Genomic DNA, 21,273 nt, shown 5'->3' with positions numbered 1-21,273 from the left:
ACCCTTTTGGTCAATCACTCAACTCAATGGAAAAAAGTGTTGGTTCACAGGTGATGACCAAAATGTTGTGCTTATGAAAAAACATGTATCGCTGTTCTTGGACTTACATTAATTGTACTAGCAGCCCAGCTGCTATATTTATATATTAATAAAATAAGTGCTACTTACATGTTCATTCCCGGCATCCCTGGGCCACCAAGTGCATTCAGTGGCGGTCTCATTCCCCCTCCATAACTCTGCAATGATAACCAATGGTCAGACTACCACAAAACAAAAAAACAAAACCAAGAAGGAAAGGGGGAAAAAAGGACAGCAGGTTAATCTCAACCCTATTAAAAGTAGGATGGGCAGCTTTTATTTCCGTCATTACCCATCTATAAGCAGAATCCCTGTATGTTCTCTTTATGGGTATTTATATTGTTGCTCTTTGGCTGGTGCCAATTAAAATTGCCAGATAGTATTGTGTTAAAAGTATCATGGTATATTCAAAGGACCTAGCATATGCTGCTGTTCAGGTATGTGCACGGGTTCATTCCATATCAATACCCTATTTATAAACACAAACACTTGCTAGAAGCAAGACTTTTTTTTTTAGTAAAAACATTTAGAATATAAGAAAATGGTAGATGGGATATTTGTTTTATTAATATTTCTTGTTGTTTTAAAAATCATATGTATGTATTATGTCTCGATGTAGTGCAATAGCTACTCTGACTATTTCCAGAACCCTCTATTGACTACAGTATGCTGGTTATGGTACACTGCCCAGACATACCTTGTAAGAAATAGGGTTCCTATTGGTAGAACGCCTACATCTGTGCTGATGGAATCTGATGAAAGTGTAGGCTTTCAAGCTAGTTCTCTCTCGAGAAGGGAGCCGCAGGGGTCCTCTCAGTGATGTGTAAAATGGGAAATTGTTCCCTCGTCATTAACTGGATTTATCTACCATCTAATCCGTTCTGTATGAGTACATAGCTTATAACATGCACAGAACATTCAAGTCTAACATTTGTATTAGTCAAAAACCTCACAGGGGGGTTCTTAATTTTGCTGTTGATGGAGAATTCTCCAGTTTACCTTTGCTGATTATGGCAGCTCCCTGTTCTGAGTATTAATGCACATATGCAGAGAAGGAATATTATGAGTGCACAACAAGTTAAGCTGGCCATAGATGCAAAGATCTGAGCGTTCGAATCCTCGAATGATCGGACTTCCCCATCTCCCAACCTGCCATTAACCATTCAGATCAAATAAAGTAGTAAAAGAACAGATCAGCCAATGTTCTGCCCCTGACAGCAATCGTACGAAAGTTATGCCCGACAAAAGCTAGTGACAGTTTCCTACTGAAAATCGTACCATCGGCAATTAGCGTTGCCACCTGGACGGTATTTCACCGGCCTGGCCGGTAAAAATGATGGCTGATCCCAATGTTATTAATAGGGAAAAGCAATAAATATATAGGAAGGCCAGTAATTTTTTCCAGAAAAGGCGGCAATACATGCAGAGAAATTATCGGCAGCCGACAGAAATATTTTAACCTGTCCGATCGACCAAACAACCGATCTCCTCCGGACGAAAAATGTCGGGACTCTCCTCGATTCGCACGATTGGATCTTTGTGTCTATGGCCAGCTTTATATGGTTCCATTCTTCTGACAGGTGCTTTCTGACAGGCACACATGGGGAAATCTTGCAATGTCAAAATCCCATCTGAACATATTTATATGGAAGGATGGATTTTGGATACTTATATATAGTAAGGCATACATATACTGGTCTTATACAGGTTTTTCTGACTGTAAGGGCAAAGAAAGGAGTGGAACTTTTATATGGAGTACAGTCCCATGTGGAGAAAAAAAAAAAAAAGAGAACTTACCTGTGGGCCTAAAGGAACCATTCCTCTCGGACCACTCATTCTCTGCATGGGCCCAGCCATGTTTGGATGTCCTGAAAACAGTATAACAACATATAAAGAAGTTTAATCCACAATGCAAAAGTGTTGTATGTCGCTATCCATCTTCTCTTATTATCCTTCACATCTGAGTGATGATAGCAATATGCATTACCTGGAAACCCAGTACAGATACACAAAATGTCATCTTGCCACCTAGCAAAATCATTGATTGGGAATTGTGATGATCCAGCACAATACAGTGACTTTACATCATTGTGACTTTTTGTCCTCAAACAAGGAAAAGTAAAGCTGCAATATACACAATAGATCAGGCCCTGACTACTATGATGCTCTGTGCATATACAGTTTACATCTGACGTGCAGTATAGTTGATCCCTTCAATTCCAGAAAAATATGAAAGTGGCCTGAGGAGGCTTGAGTGGTCAAGGTTTGGCTTCCAAATAGTTGGCCAAGCCTTATTCCCATTAAAGTGAAGATCATAAGCAGTCACACAACTCTTTCGTGGATAGACCCAACTACCAAGATCAGTTGCATGAGTTGCCTTGTAGGTAGAGGAATAGGTACAGTCTATGCACAAAACGCGCAAGGCTATGTGTTAATCTACTTTGTGTCCTAAATAAAGTTCTCAGTTCTTTTACAAGCCTATTTGTTGAATCTGTGAGTGCCTGTCGTTTTCTTCTTTGGTTGGATACCTCCACCTCGAGCTGTAGGTCTGGGGCATGAGCAGCAGGCCCCACGTATCACTGGCGAGATAAAAACCTTTTTAGGTTTTTACATCGGGACTTTTGCTTTAAGTGCAAGAGGAATGGAATGCCTTAGTATGCCTCCCAAATACAGAATTACAGCCCACGTAGTTTGGTTTTTCCTATGCAACAATGTCTGCCACTCTCCTTCTCTGGAAGTTAGCCATGACCCAGGCAAGGCTGGCATACAGATAAATGCTTGCAAATACAGGGAACAGCACTAAAGGTTGGCAGGAGAAAAGTTAATTGATGACACTGACAGGGGCGGGGAGCTAGTGAAAGCTGGCAGATTTAGTGGTGGGGAGTACTAAATAGAGGACAGGCTAGCATATGGGTCTCTGGAGTGTTATTATGGAGGTTCTAGAATGTTCGCAGTAACTCGCCAAGACCTTAATGAAGTAAGCAGATAATCCCTTTGTCTGGCAATGTTTCACAAGGGAGAGAGTCTCATCTGACATTTGATCCTTCATGCGTCCCATAGGGGCTAATAAAGGCCCAACACTTCATTAAAACAGGGTAGTCACAAGGATTGCTTGTCAAAATGTAAAAAGCAATAATACATATATAGAAAGCCATATGACATTAGTAAAGAACAATTCTAATAGCAAAACTGATGTCACGGTAGCCACTATAGCCATAAGCCTCACTCACCTTGTTGCCTTGATGGGTCCATTCCACTAGGAAGTAATGTTTGACTTCCAGGAACACCAGCCAGTCCCTATACAAAAAAAAATACTTGTTAGTCAATGCTCATTTCTAATTCCTGACAGATGTTAATGTGGGAAGCAAACTGTACTCACCTGGTTAGGTATTCTTAAGGGGGGCCTGGGACCACCAGGATACCGGGGAGACATAAATGGCTGTAGAGACAAGACAGAAAGAGCGGTAAATAGAATTTAGTTTGTTTGCAATTAATAAAGCTACTTTGGAACATCAATAAGCAACTGGTGGCCCTCTAACTGGGAGCGTGGAGCTTCTTTGGTGTCACATCTCTTGGTGGCCATTAAACAATGTTAAAACAATATGTGATTAGCAGTCACATAACTTCACTAGAGGAACAGAACATGAAATTGAAGCAACGTAGGTGGTTCTTCACAGTCAGGACAGTGAAGTTGTGGAATGCACTGCCGGGTGATGTTGTGATGCTGATTCAGTTAATGCCTTTAAGAATGACTTGGATGATTTCTTGGACAAGTATAATATCTAAGTAAATTGTGATACATAAATGTACAATTAATATAGATATGTTTATATATATAGTTTATGTGAGTGTATGGAGGTGTCAGTGCAAGTGTGTATGTATAGGCGCTGGGTTTCATTTTAGGGGTTGAACTTCATGGATTTTGGTCTTTTTTCAATCCAACTTAAAATAACTATGTAACTATGTATAATTTACCCAAACTGAATTTAATATTAACCTTGCTCATGGGAGAAAGTATATATCATATTAATCACTAATATTCTCTGTTTAATGAAAACTGCATAGTACAGGTATGGGACCTGTTATCCAGAATGCTTGGGACCTGGGGTTTTCCGGATAACGGATCTTTCCGCAATTTGGATCTTCATGTAAACAATAATAAAATGAAAACAATAATAACATTTACTCAATAGGCTGGTTTTGCTTCCAATAAGGATTAATTTTATTTGAACAGTTTTCAGTAAGGATCGCTGTACATCTCGGTTGTTGAGGGGGGAAAAAGCTGAAAAATAACATAGTGTAGTATTTCAAATGGTATTTACACCTGTGGTGTTTAAAAGTATTTGGATCAGTGCACACCAAGTAATATATGAAATATAAAGCGTGAATAGTGAAAAGTGTTACATCACATGTACAATATGAAAAGTAGATGAGAGGGATTTGGGTAAAATGGAATGAGTAAGTGCCCCAGCAGGCACGAAACGCTTTAGGTCTTGTCTCTTATGTCCTAATAAATTTTTTAATTTTTTAACTGATTGACTCATTATTGTTGGGGTACTCACATCTCTATTTTGTAATGTTGTCTTGGACTTGCACCCTGGGACTGGGGTGAATTGTGAGTATATCCTCCAAGATTTACTTAATATTTGCTTTTGAATTATTAATTATTTTGGAGTAGTACCTATTTATATATATTTTTTTGCCATTGGCACAAACCCTACCATTATAAAATTGATACCCACACTAGGAACCACAGTAGATCTGATGCTCGATTTTACTCACAAGAGCACTAATTATAAGTGGTATTAATCAGAATACAAATGTTCAGTCGCCGTTTTCAATCTTCTTTTATCCTGGATTTAATATTTTCCTGGAATTGGCACCATTTTTTCACAGTCCCATGCAGGTAAGTGTTGTCTTTTTTTTTCTTCCAGATTTTACATGTTATCAGAATATAGGCTGTTTTGATACTTCCCCATTCCCAACCAGAATTTAGCTATGATTTGTCTTGTTGCACTTGATCAGAATTAATTGCTGAAGTGTTTTGAATTCCCCTGTAGAAAGCTCAAATTTGAGTTTTCTACAGATGAATTCAACTCCCATGAGCCCTGTCTTATATCCACCACAGGTCTGTAAGGTACCCATTATATTTAGCCTTGTCTACATCTAATTGTTATGAGGGTCGGTGCCCAATGTCAGTATCTTTGGTTGGTCCAGTCCAACGCTGCTTCTGTAACTGATCCTCATTTTGGAACTCTCTCTGGAAATATTATATAATCCCAGTTGTTTGGCTTTGTGAGGTGGTGAGTGAAGTCAAATTAGAATCTGTTTAAAATGTTGTTCATGTGAATCCCAGTGTAGCAGAAGACCCTATAGATAAACATGATTGGAGAGCTCCCAACAGTAACAATAAAGCAATGCAGTGAGAGACTGGTCAATCTGTATGAAAAGGTGGGATATTTATGGGCAGCTTTGGAGTATAGTACTTTGTTCAATATATATTAATTTATTTGCAATGGCCTACACTCCAAATATTCTGAATTTCATATATGCACCTTCATATACACTGTGAGGAAATGGTGTAAGGCCAGCATGTGAATTAAGGATATGGGTACTTCATTTGTACCCAAATCTATTTACCATGCCCATTTTTGTTTTAATTTAAAGTATAAAATACCCAAATAGGGGCACTAATAAAACCAGTGAACTCATGCAGAGCAAACTCTTGCTTGGGCCTCCTACCTGATTGTGGGGTCCTATCATGGAATTGTTGAGGTGGTGAGGTAGGTGCTGTGCATGCAGTGATAACTGGGAACCTGGAGGGCCCTAGGGAATAATAAGATCAGGGACACCATTAGAACCGCAATTTAAAGACTGGGTCACCAAAACTGAAGCCTCTAAGCAATTTCATGTAATGTAATTACTGTAATGGTAATGCTATAAATTAAGTAGAGCAAAATGCTCTATAGAATTTGACTTGCTGACTGGCATCCCTACTGCCCAGGAAAACCATATATTTTTTGCGGGAACCCAATCCATTACAGAACTCTATCTTATGCATTTCACCCTGGAACCTTAAGAATTAAGGCATGTAAGGGTTAAACATCAATAATTGTAGGCTACCCGATGTAAAACGTTATCTGTAAAAACAGCTATGATCCTTTTTAGCACTTAAAGCATAAACTATTGATTGCTGTATTAGTGGAGAATGGAAGCGGATTCTAGCTGATGATGCATTTTCATGGAACAGGATAATTAAGCAAAAACAAACAAAAAATGGAATACACAACATTCAAGCGTCTTCCTCAAGTGTTAAAGGGATACCATCACCACATCATTTGTATTATTTATTCATATGTGTGTGAGTGATCATATCCAGCTAAAACGTATCTACAGGCTACAGTAAATACCTCTGTTGGACCAATGTTTACTACAAATAGAGTACTTGCTTATCTTTTGCAGATTATTAATTCGGAAATCTGTGCTTACCGAAGATATTAATTCTCTTACTTAGATTTGAAATTCTTAACCATTATGTCCCTTTAATTGAAGGGCAACTAATCACTTATAAGAACCTTTGCAGTTGAAGCAATTTGTATAAATGGATATTAGCAATATAGACACAAAAGGTTTTTAGTTCATGTGATCTTGTGTAACATGCCCTGACACACTTCCAGATGAAAGAGGTTATGAAGCAACAATTAGTCATTTTTAAGCCCAAATAAAATCTGAGCATATAGAACATAACCACTTAAACAATGAAGAAATTGTGTACGCCTTGTATGGTCTATTTATCATGTATATAAAATGTTATAAATGATGCTGGGAGTTCAATAATTTTGTATAAAGGTTTTGGATTATCAGCTCTTGCATGGGTCATGAATAATCTCTATCTTCCAACATTTTGGGCAAAAAAAAACCAGTGACAATTTTTGTCCACGCCCATTTTTTGTGGCCACACCCCCTAATTACCACGTTAATTTTACAAAATTTGGCAGGTTATGAAAGTTTGAACATATTTCTTTGGTTTTTATGTTATTACAGTTTTGCTAATGAAGATGAATTGCCCTTTAAGCTGCAAGTCACATTTTCCCCAGGAGACCTGCTTATCTTAAATCGTTACAATTGTCTCTTAGATTGTAACAAATGTATCCAAGTGCACCTGCCACATATTATGGGCTCTCTGCCAAAAGCCAATTAAGTTTTGGAAACTTTGTATCTTTTTCTGGCTGTTCTGTGCAGGAGATCAAAGCGAAAGTTGAGACATTTTGTTAATAATCAAAGACTGCGGGTTGAGCTGTCAAAAATTGGGAGGTATGACTTTTTTTTTTTTCACTGGAATATTTTGTGTTCAGTATGGAGGTTCATTAGGGAAGTATTTTGGCACGTTCCTTTCATCTACTCCAGGTCCAAAGTCATTCTTTGTTACCTCCTTCCACAAGGTGGCAGAGCAGATATTAGTTATTAATTATTATTAGTTAATTATTATTTGTTATTAGTGAGCACAAAATCATTGAATATAATATTTTGGATTAGTTGCAGGAACACATACATGCACATCAGTAACTGGATTACTTAATACTTTCATTCTAGCTTCTTCCTACATTCAGTAGAGCTAGCTGTGGCCAGAACAAATGCTAAAGAGCATGAGTACTGATCACCTTAAATAATAACAATAATCAATATGTCAAGTGAGTGTTTTGGCTGAAAGCATGCATGTCACATTTCTGTGCGACAGCCTGTGATTGTATAACATTAGGAGCAGTGACAGATGGAGAGGGGCTTTGTCTGCTGCGGTTTTCTGCTAAATGGCAGTCATGGACAAAATACTCCTTGTTCCAAAAGTTGGAGTAGATTCTTGGTGCAAAAATAATGACTTTCTCAACAAGAAGGTTTATTATATATACTGCACAATGGCACAAATGAAAGAATTATTTTTCCCCACTGGTGGGGGCTGGTCTCTAATATTTATTATATCTAATAATTTGTGCAAAAGACAACTTGTTCCTTTGCAGTAGAGTCATCCGAAGATTATAATTATTGTAAAATGAATATTTACATTTCAATTCTTCTGTACCCCTTCCCTCCTCCCTCAATAAAATCATAAATAAAAAATTATAAAAAAAACATTTAAATTTGGGTAATAATATCATGTTGGCAAAAAGTAGCACTATATATGGTGATCGTGTGGTAGAATGTATATGCTGGATGTTTGCATACAGGTATGGGACCCGTTATCCAGAATGCTTGTGGCCTGGGGTTTTTCCTGTAATCTGGATATCCATACCTTAAATCTACTAAAAAAAAATGTAAATGCATTAATTACATTAACAGGATTGTTTTGCCTCCTTTAACGATTAATGATCGTTCTTTTCAATACACACGTGTAGAGTTGAATCGTCAGATATACAGGTAGAAACAATAGAATTTTCCCTGTATCTGACGATTCAGCACTAACAATGGCCAATGTTCAGATGCCTTTAAAAACGTCCAAACAAAATGTTCCACCTGGGCCAATCAATGAGCAGACCAATATCCTTCTGCGGATATTAGTCTCCCCCCATACACGCACCAAATATTGTACGAAAATTAGTTGTATACGACAATATCCGTGCGTGTATGGCCATCTTAAGAACAGTTACTAGTCTACAAATGTTGGACTAGTTATTCATAAACACACTTTAATTATAAATAAAACAATTACCTAAAAAATTACAGAAATATTTGAATTCCAAACAAAATTCTGCAATGAGCTCTGAATACTGCGAAGAACAGAAATCAATAAGATTTCAAAAAGCATTCTTCTTGATTTCTGTTCTTCTCAGTATTCAGAGCTCATTGCTGATTTTTTTTGGAATTCAAATATTTCTGTAATTTTATTCGGTGCATGAGTGCATGGTATACAATGATAGAGAGGCAGGAATACGCTCAATAGGTAACACAGAGGCTCACTGGCTAAAGTTAAATATTTACAGCCGTATTATAGATCAGTGTGAGCATCACTCTGTGCTGGGTTAAATATGCCTTTTTTTATATCAGTAGCAAGGGCTCCTATGTGAGTGTTTCACTTGGCCTTACCTGGAAGAAGCCTGGAGGAACTGGGCCCACTGGCATTCCATCCCCTGGAGGCATGTTTCCAAGAACTGGACTAGGGGCAGCTGCAGCACTCTGGAGACAAGAGCAACAGAAAATCATTTAAAGATGGTTCAGTCATACCAATAACACGGTAATGCATGAGATGGAGACACAAAACAGAACCAAGCCAATACTATTATTTTTAACATGTATCTATAAAACGACAAAATATTCAGCAGCGCTGTACAATAAACGTGTATGCAATGAGCAACAAAAAAGAGGGTGTAGGGCACACTGAAGGGAACACAAAAAAAAAAAAACTATACCCAATACAAGAGGTAAAGAGGTCCCTACCAAATGTTTGCTAATTGGCGTCAACAACTGTTTGCAGTATGGAGTCAACATTTAAATGCAAATATTTCCAGGTGAAGATCTCAAGCATTGTTACAATAGAAATAATTTACCCAAATTTCCATTATTTCTACAATCTGGTATTAAGGTGGCCATAGATGCAAAGATAATATTGTACACCGAACGATATTCGGTGCGTGTATGGTGGGAAAAGAGCCGGCCAATATCGGCAGAAGACTTAGATATCGACCGGCTCGCTGATCGGGCTGGACGGAAAATTCCAATTGTGTGCCTTTGAAGGCACCAAACATCGGCCATTGTTAGTGGTGAATCGTCAGATACAGGTAGCATTGTATCTGTATATCTGACGATTCAGCTCTACACGTGTGTATTGAAACCAACGATCTTTCTTAGAAAAATCTTTTCCAAGAAAGATTGTAATTGTTACTTCTATGGGCACCTTAAAGGGATATTGTCATGGGAAAACATGTTTTTTTTTGATGCATCAGTTAATAGTGCTGCTCCAGCAGAATTCTGCACTGAAATCCATTTTTCAAAAGAGACAGATTTTGTTATATTCAATTTTAAAATCGGACATGGGGCTAGACATTGTCAATTTCCCAGCTGCCTCCAGTTACGCTGTAACTAGATAGGTGGTGTATAAATGTTTTGCAAATGCACCTCCTCAACCAAACATTTTCTCCTGGCTGTAAACAAAACCTACTTCCAGTCTGGGACTGTTTGCAGTGGGACGTAGGTTAGGTTGAAGCAGCTTGCTAATAAAACACTAGAAGGCAGATTTATTTAGGGTTGAAGTGAAAATTTGAATTTGAATTTTCTAGTTTTTTTTTTTTGGTCATAACTCCAAGCTCGATTTGAGTTTTAATTCAAATTCGAATTTCGAGATTTATCATGGCCATTTAAGAACTCGAATTCGACTATTCGCCACCTAATCTGCCAAATTACTGTACAAATCAATGGTAGAGGTCCAAGGGTCAATTTGGTGATGTTTGCAGCCTTCCTGACATTTGTGTTTATAATTCTAATTGAATTCGATTTGAGTTTTCGAATCAGTAAAATTTGACCAAATTTTAAAGTGGACCTGTCACCCAAAAAAATGATTCCACATCCTATTTTATCATGTTAGTCAAGCAAAATTTTAATTACACCGTATAATTTATTTGAATTTTGTTTCCATCAGTCTGGGAATTCATAATTATAGCAAGCAGGCAGGAGCCATTTTGTGGAAACTGTTAAGACAAGCCTTGCATCATCTCAGAATCTTGTTTGTGCACCAGAATGGGGATACTGATGTCCAAGTTGGATAAATGATTAACTGGGGGAATGTGGGTAGAGCAGAGACATCTAGTCATAAGTGCTGAATGGAAAGTGAAAGTAATTGCTTGCCCCGCCTCTATGCCCAGGGCATAGAGGAGGGGCAGACAATATTTGATTGACAGCTGAGATTTTTAAACGAGTTTAATGCTTTAATAAAAAAGAATTTGGAATTCCTTTTAATTTGAAAAGGACTTTTATTATACAGCTTTTTATGTCTGGGTGACAGGTCCACTTTAATAACTAAATCTTATTAATACATTTTGATTAGTTGAATTTTGAATTTATGGGAGTTTTAATATATTCACATAAATTTAAAATTTAAAATTCGACCCTTGATACATGTGCCTCCCGATATATTTAAAAAATGACACATATAGAAATAATATGCCCTGTATTAAACAACCATTGTAATATTGGTGGATATATATATGTGTATATTATATATATATATATATATATATATATATATATATATATATATATATATATATATATATATATAGTGCAGTTTATGGAACAGCATGGCTGTGCAGATGTAGCACCATGTTTAGCCCATTTACCTTGGAAATGAAACAGATTAACTATGTACCAAAAGGCATTAGCAAGAACTTCCAAGAACTGCCCCAGTGCACAACAATCCTATATTCGTGTAAGGGCCATTCTAGTAGCCTTACAGGGATTAAAGGTGGCTTTGCACAGTAGGTTATTTTTTCCTGTATTGTGCTTGGAAATAACACTAATAATAAACGCAGCTCAAAGTGCAGCCGCCCTACTAATGATCTGTGTTGCGCGTTCTTGCATGGAAAAGGGAAAAGCATTGATGGATTAATGCTGTTTGAGGGTAATCCTATTAAATCTTCCTGACATAAATACAAGAACCATACAGTCTGAAAGGGGCTATGCAGTTTGCGACCCGAGGATCTCCGCGGAAAAGTTTATCAATGAGTCCACAGCCAAGGCTGAGCAGAGGTGAGACCTACAGTAAATAAGTGAGGAGATTAAAATCTATGTACACACAGACTGGGTTAATAGCCGTTTCACTGCCGATCGCTCAGCAGAAGAGGCTATGTTAATCCCTGGGGACACAGGTAGGGGGCAGTAAGAAGCAGTACTCGACCCTATCAGGCAGCTTGATTTTCCTCCATTGGGTGAAAGTATTCCCTCTTTGCCGCATTTACCATTTGTACACAATTATTATTCTATCCCCTGTGCCTTTAAGGAAAACTATACCCCAAAATGAACACTTAAGCAACAGATAATATATTAAGTGGCATATTTAAAGAATCGCACCAAACTGGTATATACAGTGTCGGACTGGCCCACCGGGATACCAGGAAAACTCCCGGTGGGCCCAGATGTCAGTGGGCCTCTTGCTACTAACCATTTGGCCTATTTCATGGTCATTCCCTATTTCTTTATGGGAACAAAGCAGCTTAATAATGGAAAAATAGAGTAGAGAATAGAGACTAGAGAGGTTGAGTGAGGAGAGGAGGAATAATAGCTTGGAAAGTGAACCCACAGTCTAAGGTTTTCTGGTGGGCCCCAGGCATCCCGGTCCGACACTGGGTAAATATATTTAAGTAACTATTGCCCTTTTACATCTCTTGCCTTGAGCCTGTTCTGTGTGCTGCCTCAGAGATCACCTGACCAGAAATACTGCAGCTCTCACTGTATCAGGAAGAAGTGTTGAAGCAAAAGACAGAACTCTGTCTGTTAATTGGCTCATGTGACCTAACATGTATAGTTTGTTTGTGTGCACCGTGACTCCTAGGATCCCAGAGGACGGCCCTTACTTTTTAAAATGGCAATTTTCTATTTATTATTTCCCAACAGCACATACTACTAAAAAAGTATTTCATTATGAAAATGGTTTATTTACATGAAGCAGGGTTTTACATATGAGCTGTTTTATGCAATATCTTTTTATAGAGACCTACATTGTTTGGGGGGTAAAGTTTTCCTTTAAGACTGGTTGATTGGCATTGGAGTCAAGAGTTACACATGGGGCTTTTGACACATTCTCTTCTAATTTCCATGGATCCAAAGTGGATTTTAAAAGGACAGAAAAACCAAATAATGTTTGTCCTCTGGAACCCTAAAGTGGGTGCAATCTACCGATCATGTTGTATAAGTATAATGAATAATCTATATAGACTAATAAAAACAGTTGTACATGTTTTATGTGAGTTAAAAAGGTTGATGGAACTTGACAGATGTGTCTTTTTCAAAAATCTACTGTATGTCACCAGGTTCCTATATGGACACATCTGCAGATATGCTTACAGTATAGATAGGGAGATCAAGGAAGCATTAATACCATGCCTACATTACAACTTGAAATGACACTGAAATGGATTACCTTTCAACAGGTCTATAATAAGTATATACTTAGCTAAAAGAATTTAGGATGGCAACAATATTCCTTTAATTTTTTAAAGGAAAAAGAAAGTTAAACTAAAGAAGTAGGCTAGTAGGCTAATCATGTTTTGGGCTTCTGTACAAGCTCAAGGCAACCAAAGCCCTTTAGCAGTAAAGATCTGCGTCTCCAAAGATGCCCCAGTAGCTCCCCATCTTCTTTTCTGCTGATTCACTGCACATGCTCTGTGCTGCTGTCACTTACTAAGCTTAGGGACCCACTCACAATATACAGTACACACAGAATATAAATGTCACAGTATAAAGCTGATTAGTAATTAATACAGATTATTACTAAATGGCAGCAAAGAAACCAGTGAAATTAGCATCAGAATTTAATAATCAGCCCTGTAGCATCAGCGTATATGAAAGGCCAACCTCATTTTGATAATTTGCGACGAGCCCTAAGCTTAGCTTCTCAACAGCTGCTCAGAGCCCACTGAGCATGTGAGTGTCACAGACACTTTCCAAGATGGTGACCCCCTGTGACAAGTTTGAAGTCCTGGATCATTGCTGCTATTGAGAAGCAGAAACTGTAGGCTGGTGCAATAAGTGCAGTATATCAAATATGGCATTTTTATCCCTATTCATTTTTTTAGGGTTTAGTTCTCCTTTAAAGTAGTAGGTCCCTTGGTGTGTTTCACTAAGTATCTGCTGCCCTTATTTATATAAAAACCAGTGGCACCCATTTGCAAATGCTGGCCATCCTGTTCAGCGATTCAATCGGCGGAAGGCTGCGGTCATTTTAATGTTTTCCAGCAGGTGTCGCTATCGAACTCTGCTTCGCCACAAGCTGCATGACAAGAGTTCAGCATCCATGAAAAAAGTGCAATTTATTGTCTTTCTACAGCAACTGGGTAACATTTGTGGAAAAAGAGTGCAAATGCAACAGGGTGAATGTAACGTTCCAGCTCCTGCCTGTATAATAGGCCAAGCCAGGGAATCACACTCTCAAGGGCAGGCTGAAGCTAGCTCAATAATGAGGAATGTTATAACATGTCAGAGAAGACAATGTTCCTGCTAAGGCAACTGGGGTCCTTATACAATGATGTTTATAGTTTTAAAATATATATGAAATATTTTATAATGTATCAATGTTTTATCCCCAAGGGGCCCCTCTGATGATGGGAATAAGTACTAGGCAAAAAGCAAATTAAAAAAGGTTGTATTGTGGTACGACCCAGTAGCATGCCCCTGCCTAGTATGGAGGCTTTGGATGTGCGCACTTCTCACTCTATTCAAGTTGTACAATGCAAATCAGATGCAGCGAGAGCGGAGATGTCATTCCTGCTGCACTGCAACCGACTAAAATAGATCTGTAGTCATTGTGTGAAGCCCGTCACCACCATAAACAGAAGTCTCTGAAGCGTGATCACCGAGCACCACTTTCCTACCCATTATGTCTCTCGGCACGGAGCAGATGCAGCTCATTTCTATAAAATGACATGCGGACTCTGAGAGGAAGAAGCTCCTATAGAGCGAGCACACTGGCCAGTCACAGGCTGCACTTTGGGGTGGCCAATAGCCTTACACAAAGGCTGCTTTACCCTCCACATGATAATCCATGGCTGGATACATTAAGAAAGGCTGTGATTTTGGAAGTGGCCTTGCATTATCACAAGCATGTCATATCAGCCCCCCCGCTTCAACTGGAACTAGATTTTACCACCCCATCACAACATATACATTTTACAGTATATAGTGTACACATTCAGGGCCACCATCAGAAATCACAGGGCCCCATATGACAATTTCCTGGGCTGCGCCCACCCCACCCACAGGTCTTTCCCCCCCCCCCCACAGCAGCAAAAAAAAAAAAATTGGCGGCCAGCCCCCCCACATTATAAAAACATTGGTGGCTGGGGCCACCCTTACACATTCATGTAAAAAAAATATTGTCAGCCCCCCCCCAGATGTTTAAAAATAAACATGGCCCTGCCATGTTGCACTTACTTGATTAGCAGGGTCCACCTACTGTCAGTGATCTGCCAACTTTGGAAGGGATGGGGGAGCACAGGTGGCTGCATCTTCTTCCAGTGACAGCATTTTCTTCCCTTATTGGTCACAAAAATGTAAGTCCCGGTAAAGCTGCTTGGCGATTGGATGAGTTGGAGAGGGAGTTCAGACCTTAGCTATCCAATCCCCTAAGCAGCTCAACCGGGACCAATAAGGGAAGGGAATGGACAGAAAATGCCTCCACCTGTGCTCCTGCCCTCCCTTCTGAAGTCAACAGCTCTCTGAAAGCAGGGAGGCCCAGCTAATCAAGTAAGTGCAACAGATACAGGCCCCCCTTACCCTCCGGGCCCTGTACAACACTCCCCCCTGTCCCTCCCCGATGGCGGCCCTATACACAATATGCAGATGGAGCAACTTTTAGTGGCATGTGTGTGCATCAAGTTACTGGCTTACTGTGCCTAGGGCTGCATATTGTGCCCCTTGATAGGGATGAAGGCAGAGACAGGTGCATCATTACTGACTGATCTGTCTTTTTATACTGTACATGTATGGGATCGGTTATCTGGAAACCCGTTATCCAGAAAGTTCCGAAATTACAGAAAGGCCATCTCCCATTTTATCCAAATAAACCAAATTTTTTAAACCGATGTGCCTTTTCTCTGTAATAATAAAACAATACCTTGTACTTGATCCAAACTAAGATATAATTAATCTTTAATAATAACAGAACCAGTCTATTGGGCTTATTTAATGCATTCATGATATACTAGTAGACTTAAGATATGAAGATCCAAATTATGGAAAGATCAATGATCCTGAAAAACGCCCCAGTTCCTGAGCATTTTGGATACCAGTTCCCATAAGTGTACTGATATTATAAAGCCAAGCAGACTGCAAAGTGAAAAAAATGGCCACAAGCCACAACAATGTTTGCACATGTGCTGTTCTGCACGTTTCTGAATTGGTGCCGCTCTCTGTTCTCCAAAAAGAGTGCAGAGACCTGTGTGTGCCCCATGAATACAGAGCTGCCGGCTTCATCAGCTCTGTATTCATTAGGGATGGGTGAAATTACATATCTGCCCCACCTCCTGTCCCCTAATCTGTACGTTTTAGTGACTGGTGTCGGCTGTAATGGAGCCCACTTGCACTATGCTCTGCACCCAGCACAGGATTTCCAATATGGCCATGGCTTGAGCTACAAAAATATAAACAAGACGGAAACAGGCAGTGTACAGTTTGCTATTGAGGGTCACAGTTTACAAACACTGAGCAAATCTGACCCAGTGTATTCAACCAAACAGAGATCTGCTTTTGCTGTTCTACCTGCTGTACACAGATCAAAGCTAACTGATGATTGGTTGCCATCTGTAAGTTCACTTGGGTCAAATCAGTTCATAATAAGCAAATGAGCAATTTATCTGGCAGTCCTGCTGACACAGAGCTCAGTATGTATGCATTCTGCAGGGTTGGTAAAGAAGTAACTAATAATATAATATACATGAGAAAGGGATTTATTATGAAAGTATTGCACACAAGTGTAGGTGAATGGCAGGATAGTGTGCAACACTGGTGTGAACAGCGGTATGAAAAATAGAACTGACTGGAAACAGGTAGAGGGAAGCAGTATGGAGTCAGGTACATTGTTCCAGAGTTTGGCTGCTGCTTTGTTTCAAACCTGCAAGTATCTAAGACCTTACATAGCAGATGTTAGTGCAAATAATCCTGCCTTCCCACTGTTGCTCATGAGGAATTCCCAATTTATGCTCTTTATTCCAAATCAAAAAATTAATAATAAATAAGAATGTACCAGTGCATTATATTCATTTAGATATAGAAGAATTGTGCTTAAAAAAGTAGTGTTTCAGGCTGATTTATTGAATATTTCTGCAAAAACCCCAATAATCCCTCCCTTCTCTTTCACTTCCTGTTCCCTGAATTCCCAGGCTGTGCAGCTCATTGCACTGTAGGACAGGAACCAATCAGCAGGAACCAATCAGCAGAAACCTGTCTGTACTTGTGTGACTGCAGGACTGTGATTGGCACGCCCACCCCTCATTTGAAACACAGACAGGGACCAGAGAAGATCTATAGAGAGCTCCAATAAAGGGGCCATTTTTAAAGATAATATTAATTTGTAGCACCATGTAAAAGCTACACCATATATTACTTATAATTGCCTACAAAATAAATTTTTGCACTTATCCTATATGTCGCCTTTAAAAATTAAAAAAAAAAAAATTGATACTATACACACACACACACTACATAAAACCTAGGTGAGAGGCAATGGGTTAAGCACCAGAAAGCGAAGACATTTTACAAAGATTTGATGCGATTTTCCAGCTGGATAAATATAGGGAGGCCTCTCTGTGCTTAAATGTAAGGCAGATTGTTTACATGCACACTGAATAGAAACTCTAATGATTGTTCTAATCCTTTTTATTGGGCTGCTTTCAGGCAAAGAAGAAAAGGACTCGTACCATCTGCCACCTTGCAGAGAACAATCAAGGAGATCATAGAGGAGCCAGAGAGGAGAAAGGACAGGCTGCCAAGGAGCACAGTGGGTGCCAAGTGCTTGTCCCATGAGATCTTTAGACTTTTTTGTGGTAGCAAGTAACTTTAGGTTTCTTTATCTGTCTGCAACTAGTAATGCACATATGTGACTGTAGGCATATTTGTCTCACTTTCTATCTTATATGAGTACACAGACCATAAGTGCCACGTGGTAAGAGAAACAGTAGTAAGGAGGTCCCTGCCCTATAGAGCTTACAATCTAAGTGGAATTATTTGTAGGAAGTGTGACCACATACTTCGGCCTCAGCCATACTTACAGTTCTGCTTGTGGTTATAGGGAACGGATGGTCTGACAGGAGAAAGTGAGCAGGCCATACCCAAACCCAAAGTTTATTGTTACCATCATTATTGTAAACTTTGGAACCATGAATGTACATAGTCAAGTTCTTTTTGCACTTATTTTAGAATTTACGAGTGGGAGCAGCCATTGGTTTGGCAGGAGGAAGCATCATTTCTAAGCATTAACGAAAAAGTATAAAGTACAAATTTAATTCGAAGACAGTTTTTCAGAGTTTTGGTTTCACTTCAAATTATTTTTTAGGTTTAAAAGAGGGTTAACCTGTAATATTTCCAGCTGAGCAGACTGAGTACTATGTGGCCTTGGCAGGAGACCTGTGTAATTACTACCAACAGAAATGTTATTGTTTATATGACTAGATGATTACTACAAATGAATCAACATGTATGGCATCTCCTCATAATTAATACAAACATGAATTCAGAGGGAAGGGGTGGTCTCCAAGTATACATTATTTCTGCTTCTCACTTCCACCATATTCTCCTCCAGAAGCAGTAGCAGAAATAGATACTAAAGATATTGGGTATGGAGACAATATAGCATCAGGTTTGTGTGTGTTGAACACCATTCAGCGTGACTCCCAACATGATTACACAATGCAAGGAGATGTATTTGCATCTCAGCCCATGGATAACTTGATGAATAACTCAAGAAGATAGTGATTCACACAGCAGTGCTGATTTAGTACATAGATCTGAATGAGAAATAAGGCTCTAACAACCTCGGCTACTTCACTAGCACAAGATTTACACTGAGAAACAGCACAAATGGGCAAACAACTGTCCCACTACATCGTTTAGGCTCTTAACTGCCAACAATGTAATAAAACAGAACATTGAGGAGGATGTATTGTGTGCATTGAGCCTTCACAACTGCCAGCCTTTAACTGGCGTGCACAGTATGGAACCCTAAGGCAGATACACAGTGCAAAGACGCATTGTGTATGTAGAATGCTTCCCTGGCCAGTATTAGACAGGCCATGAAAAATCCTGGTGGGCTCCTCCTGGATTTCTGGTGCGCCCCTGGCATCACAATGGCTGAGGGCAGACAAAAGTCTACAGACAACATCCCTGCCAGAGCAAGCTATAATACAGAGCGTTATAATGGGACACAAATCTTCTGTGTGGACCTACTATAAATTGACATTTAGGGTCAGATTTATCAATTTTTAGAGTTTAATAAATGAAAACTCAGCCACGTACTATTCATTCCGATGCGATTTTTGGAAGCATATTTATCAAATGGTGAGTTCTAACTTTCCCCCATTGAATATGAATTTGCCTTGCTTAAATAGCAGAAGCAGGTTCCCCGCTGAACAACCCCAGCTTCATCATGTACATAAGATATTGTGAGGATTGCAACGCTCACAGAGAATAATGTATAATGTAAAACAAGCATCCTATTGTATTTGGACCCTGGTTAGAAAGGAATAGTAAAAGCCTGTTGGTTCTGAATCAGATATTACTATATTTGAGAGCAAGAAAATGCCATTTTTGACCCACTCTTCGTTAATGCAATAATCTAATTACGATCATCTTACTTTTGAACCCAGCCTGCGGATTTGAAAAAAAAAGACTGAATGAATGTGAGGGGCAATATATTATTACACATGATCTGCAAATATGTACTTTATATGCATCACAATCACTGTGAATATTAAAAAAAAAATATTATTATGGATTTTTTATTCTTCACACAACTCTACCGTGAAGTTGTCATTAACAGTTTTTCTGCTATGTGATTAAATGAAATCTATACCAAACCACATTCAAGTACTGAAAGGTCACGTATTCCAAAGTAATAGTAGTTTTTTTTGACTTACAATCAACAAGCAAACATTAAAGTAATCTGGTTGGGCCCTTACTCTGTAATATCCTTTTTATTCCTTTTGCTGAAATTATGAAAAGGGTCTCAGAGACTTGAATGCTGCTATACATGACAGCAGTCCTATTAGCGAAGGCTCTATCTTTTTTTAGTAGGACTTTAACATTTTCTTTAAAAAGTCTAAAATTTTAAAAAAGTCCTAATAAAAAAAATAGAACCTTCGCTAATAGGACTGCTGCCATGTATAGCAGCATTCCAGTCTCTGCGTATTTGATCTCATTGGCCAATGGAACAACGTGGCTGAATATAGCTCAATAAACGTGACTTTTTTACTTCTCACACAATTCAATGAGAAAGTAGAATAATGTGATTCTTCTAAAGGATTGTCAGACTGCTGTCTAGCAGATATTTTCTGCATGGCGAAGGAGTGCGGCTGCTCTCATTAGCTGCTACTTGAAGGAGAGCTATAATTTTAACGCTTCTAACTGACCTCGGTTTGACGGCAGGCTTACAGAGTGGCTTTCGGATTTAAATAAAACTTAAGGTGCGGAATTGGGTTAGTCAAGTAAATTGTTTTGCACTTTTGAAACTGATATTTAAGCACATAAATGATTGCGCTTTGTCCGGAAAGTCCTAGAAATGGATGCAAAAAGGTTTCTTATTACAAGTTGGGAATGAATGGAAATAAACATGGCACTTGCACACCCTAGGGAGCCAGACAGAATTGAAAGACGCAACAACACAAAGGCATTTAAAGGCTAGCTCACAATGCTCTTCTAATCAGTCTTATGAAGTAGGCTGAACAGCTTACAGAATTTTTGTTCCAATTTCGAGACTATTTTGTGTTACTTTTGTTTGATAAACTGTTAGGCAAAGTAATCTGTAGAAGCAGAAATAAGCATAACTGTAAAAAAGCAGAGACATAAATCCCATTGACGTTTAATTCACACCTTGGTTTCTACAGAAATAGAAAACCTTAAAATTAGATTTACTGTATGTCATATTTTATGGCCCCCCAGCATGTCCAAGATCTCCTTAGACCCTTTGTTTGACATTGCAATAATAATATGATTTTGTTGCAGTGGCACAGAGGGGAGAATTGTCCCACAGAATGGAACATCTTAGACAGCACTGGTAGAGAGTGATCAGGCAATAAAAAATACAGTTTGTGCCCAGCATTTATGTAATATTCTTCCATCTAAAAACACATTTGTCCCCACAGTCCTTTTCACAATGGTCTATTCTGCCACGACCACTCCCCATTCTACCCGTGGCCACAACACAGACCACATTCACAGCTTTGCCTGTTTCTATGGTTATGTTGAGCTATGTTCATGTACATTTCAGTGGGTTTTTTTTTATAG

General features: G+C 38.9%; 1 protein-coding gene across 5 annotated transcripts in view; it reads right to left on the bottom strand.

Moving 5' to 3' along the window:
- ssbp2.S (single-stranded DNA binding protein 2 S homeolog) overlaps positions 1-21,273 on the bottom strand; it is a 112,237-nt gene that overhangs the window by 13,278 nt on the left and 77,686 nt on the right. For 3 of the 5 annotated variants that reach the window (NM_001086878.1, XM_018233656.2, XM_018233646.2), the window contains 6 exon segments: positions 169-236; positions 1,876-1,946; positions 3,309-3,375; positions 3,458-3,517; positions 5,821-5,904; positions 9,157-9,246. In NM_001086878.1, the coding sequence (NP_001080347.1) occupies positions 169-236; positions 1,876-1,946; positions 3,309-3,375; positions 3,458-3,517; positions 5,821-5,904; positions 9,157-9,246 (440 nt within the window). 5 annotated transcript variants of the gene reach the window in all.

This window comes from Xenopus laevis, chromosome 1S (genome assembly GCF_017654675.1).
Source record: "Xenopus laevis strain J_2021 chromosome 1S, Xenopus_laevis_v10.1, whole genome shotgun sequence".
NCBI lineage: Eukaryota > Metazoa > Chordata > Amphibia > Anura > Pipidae > Xenopus > Xenopus laevis.
Note: the sequence above shows the minus strand (reverse complement) of the source record. Positions and strands in the feature narration are given on the sequence as shown.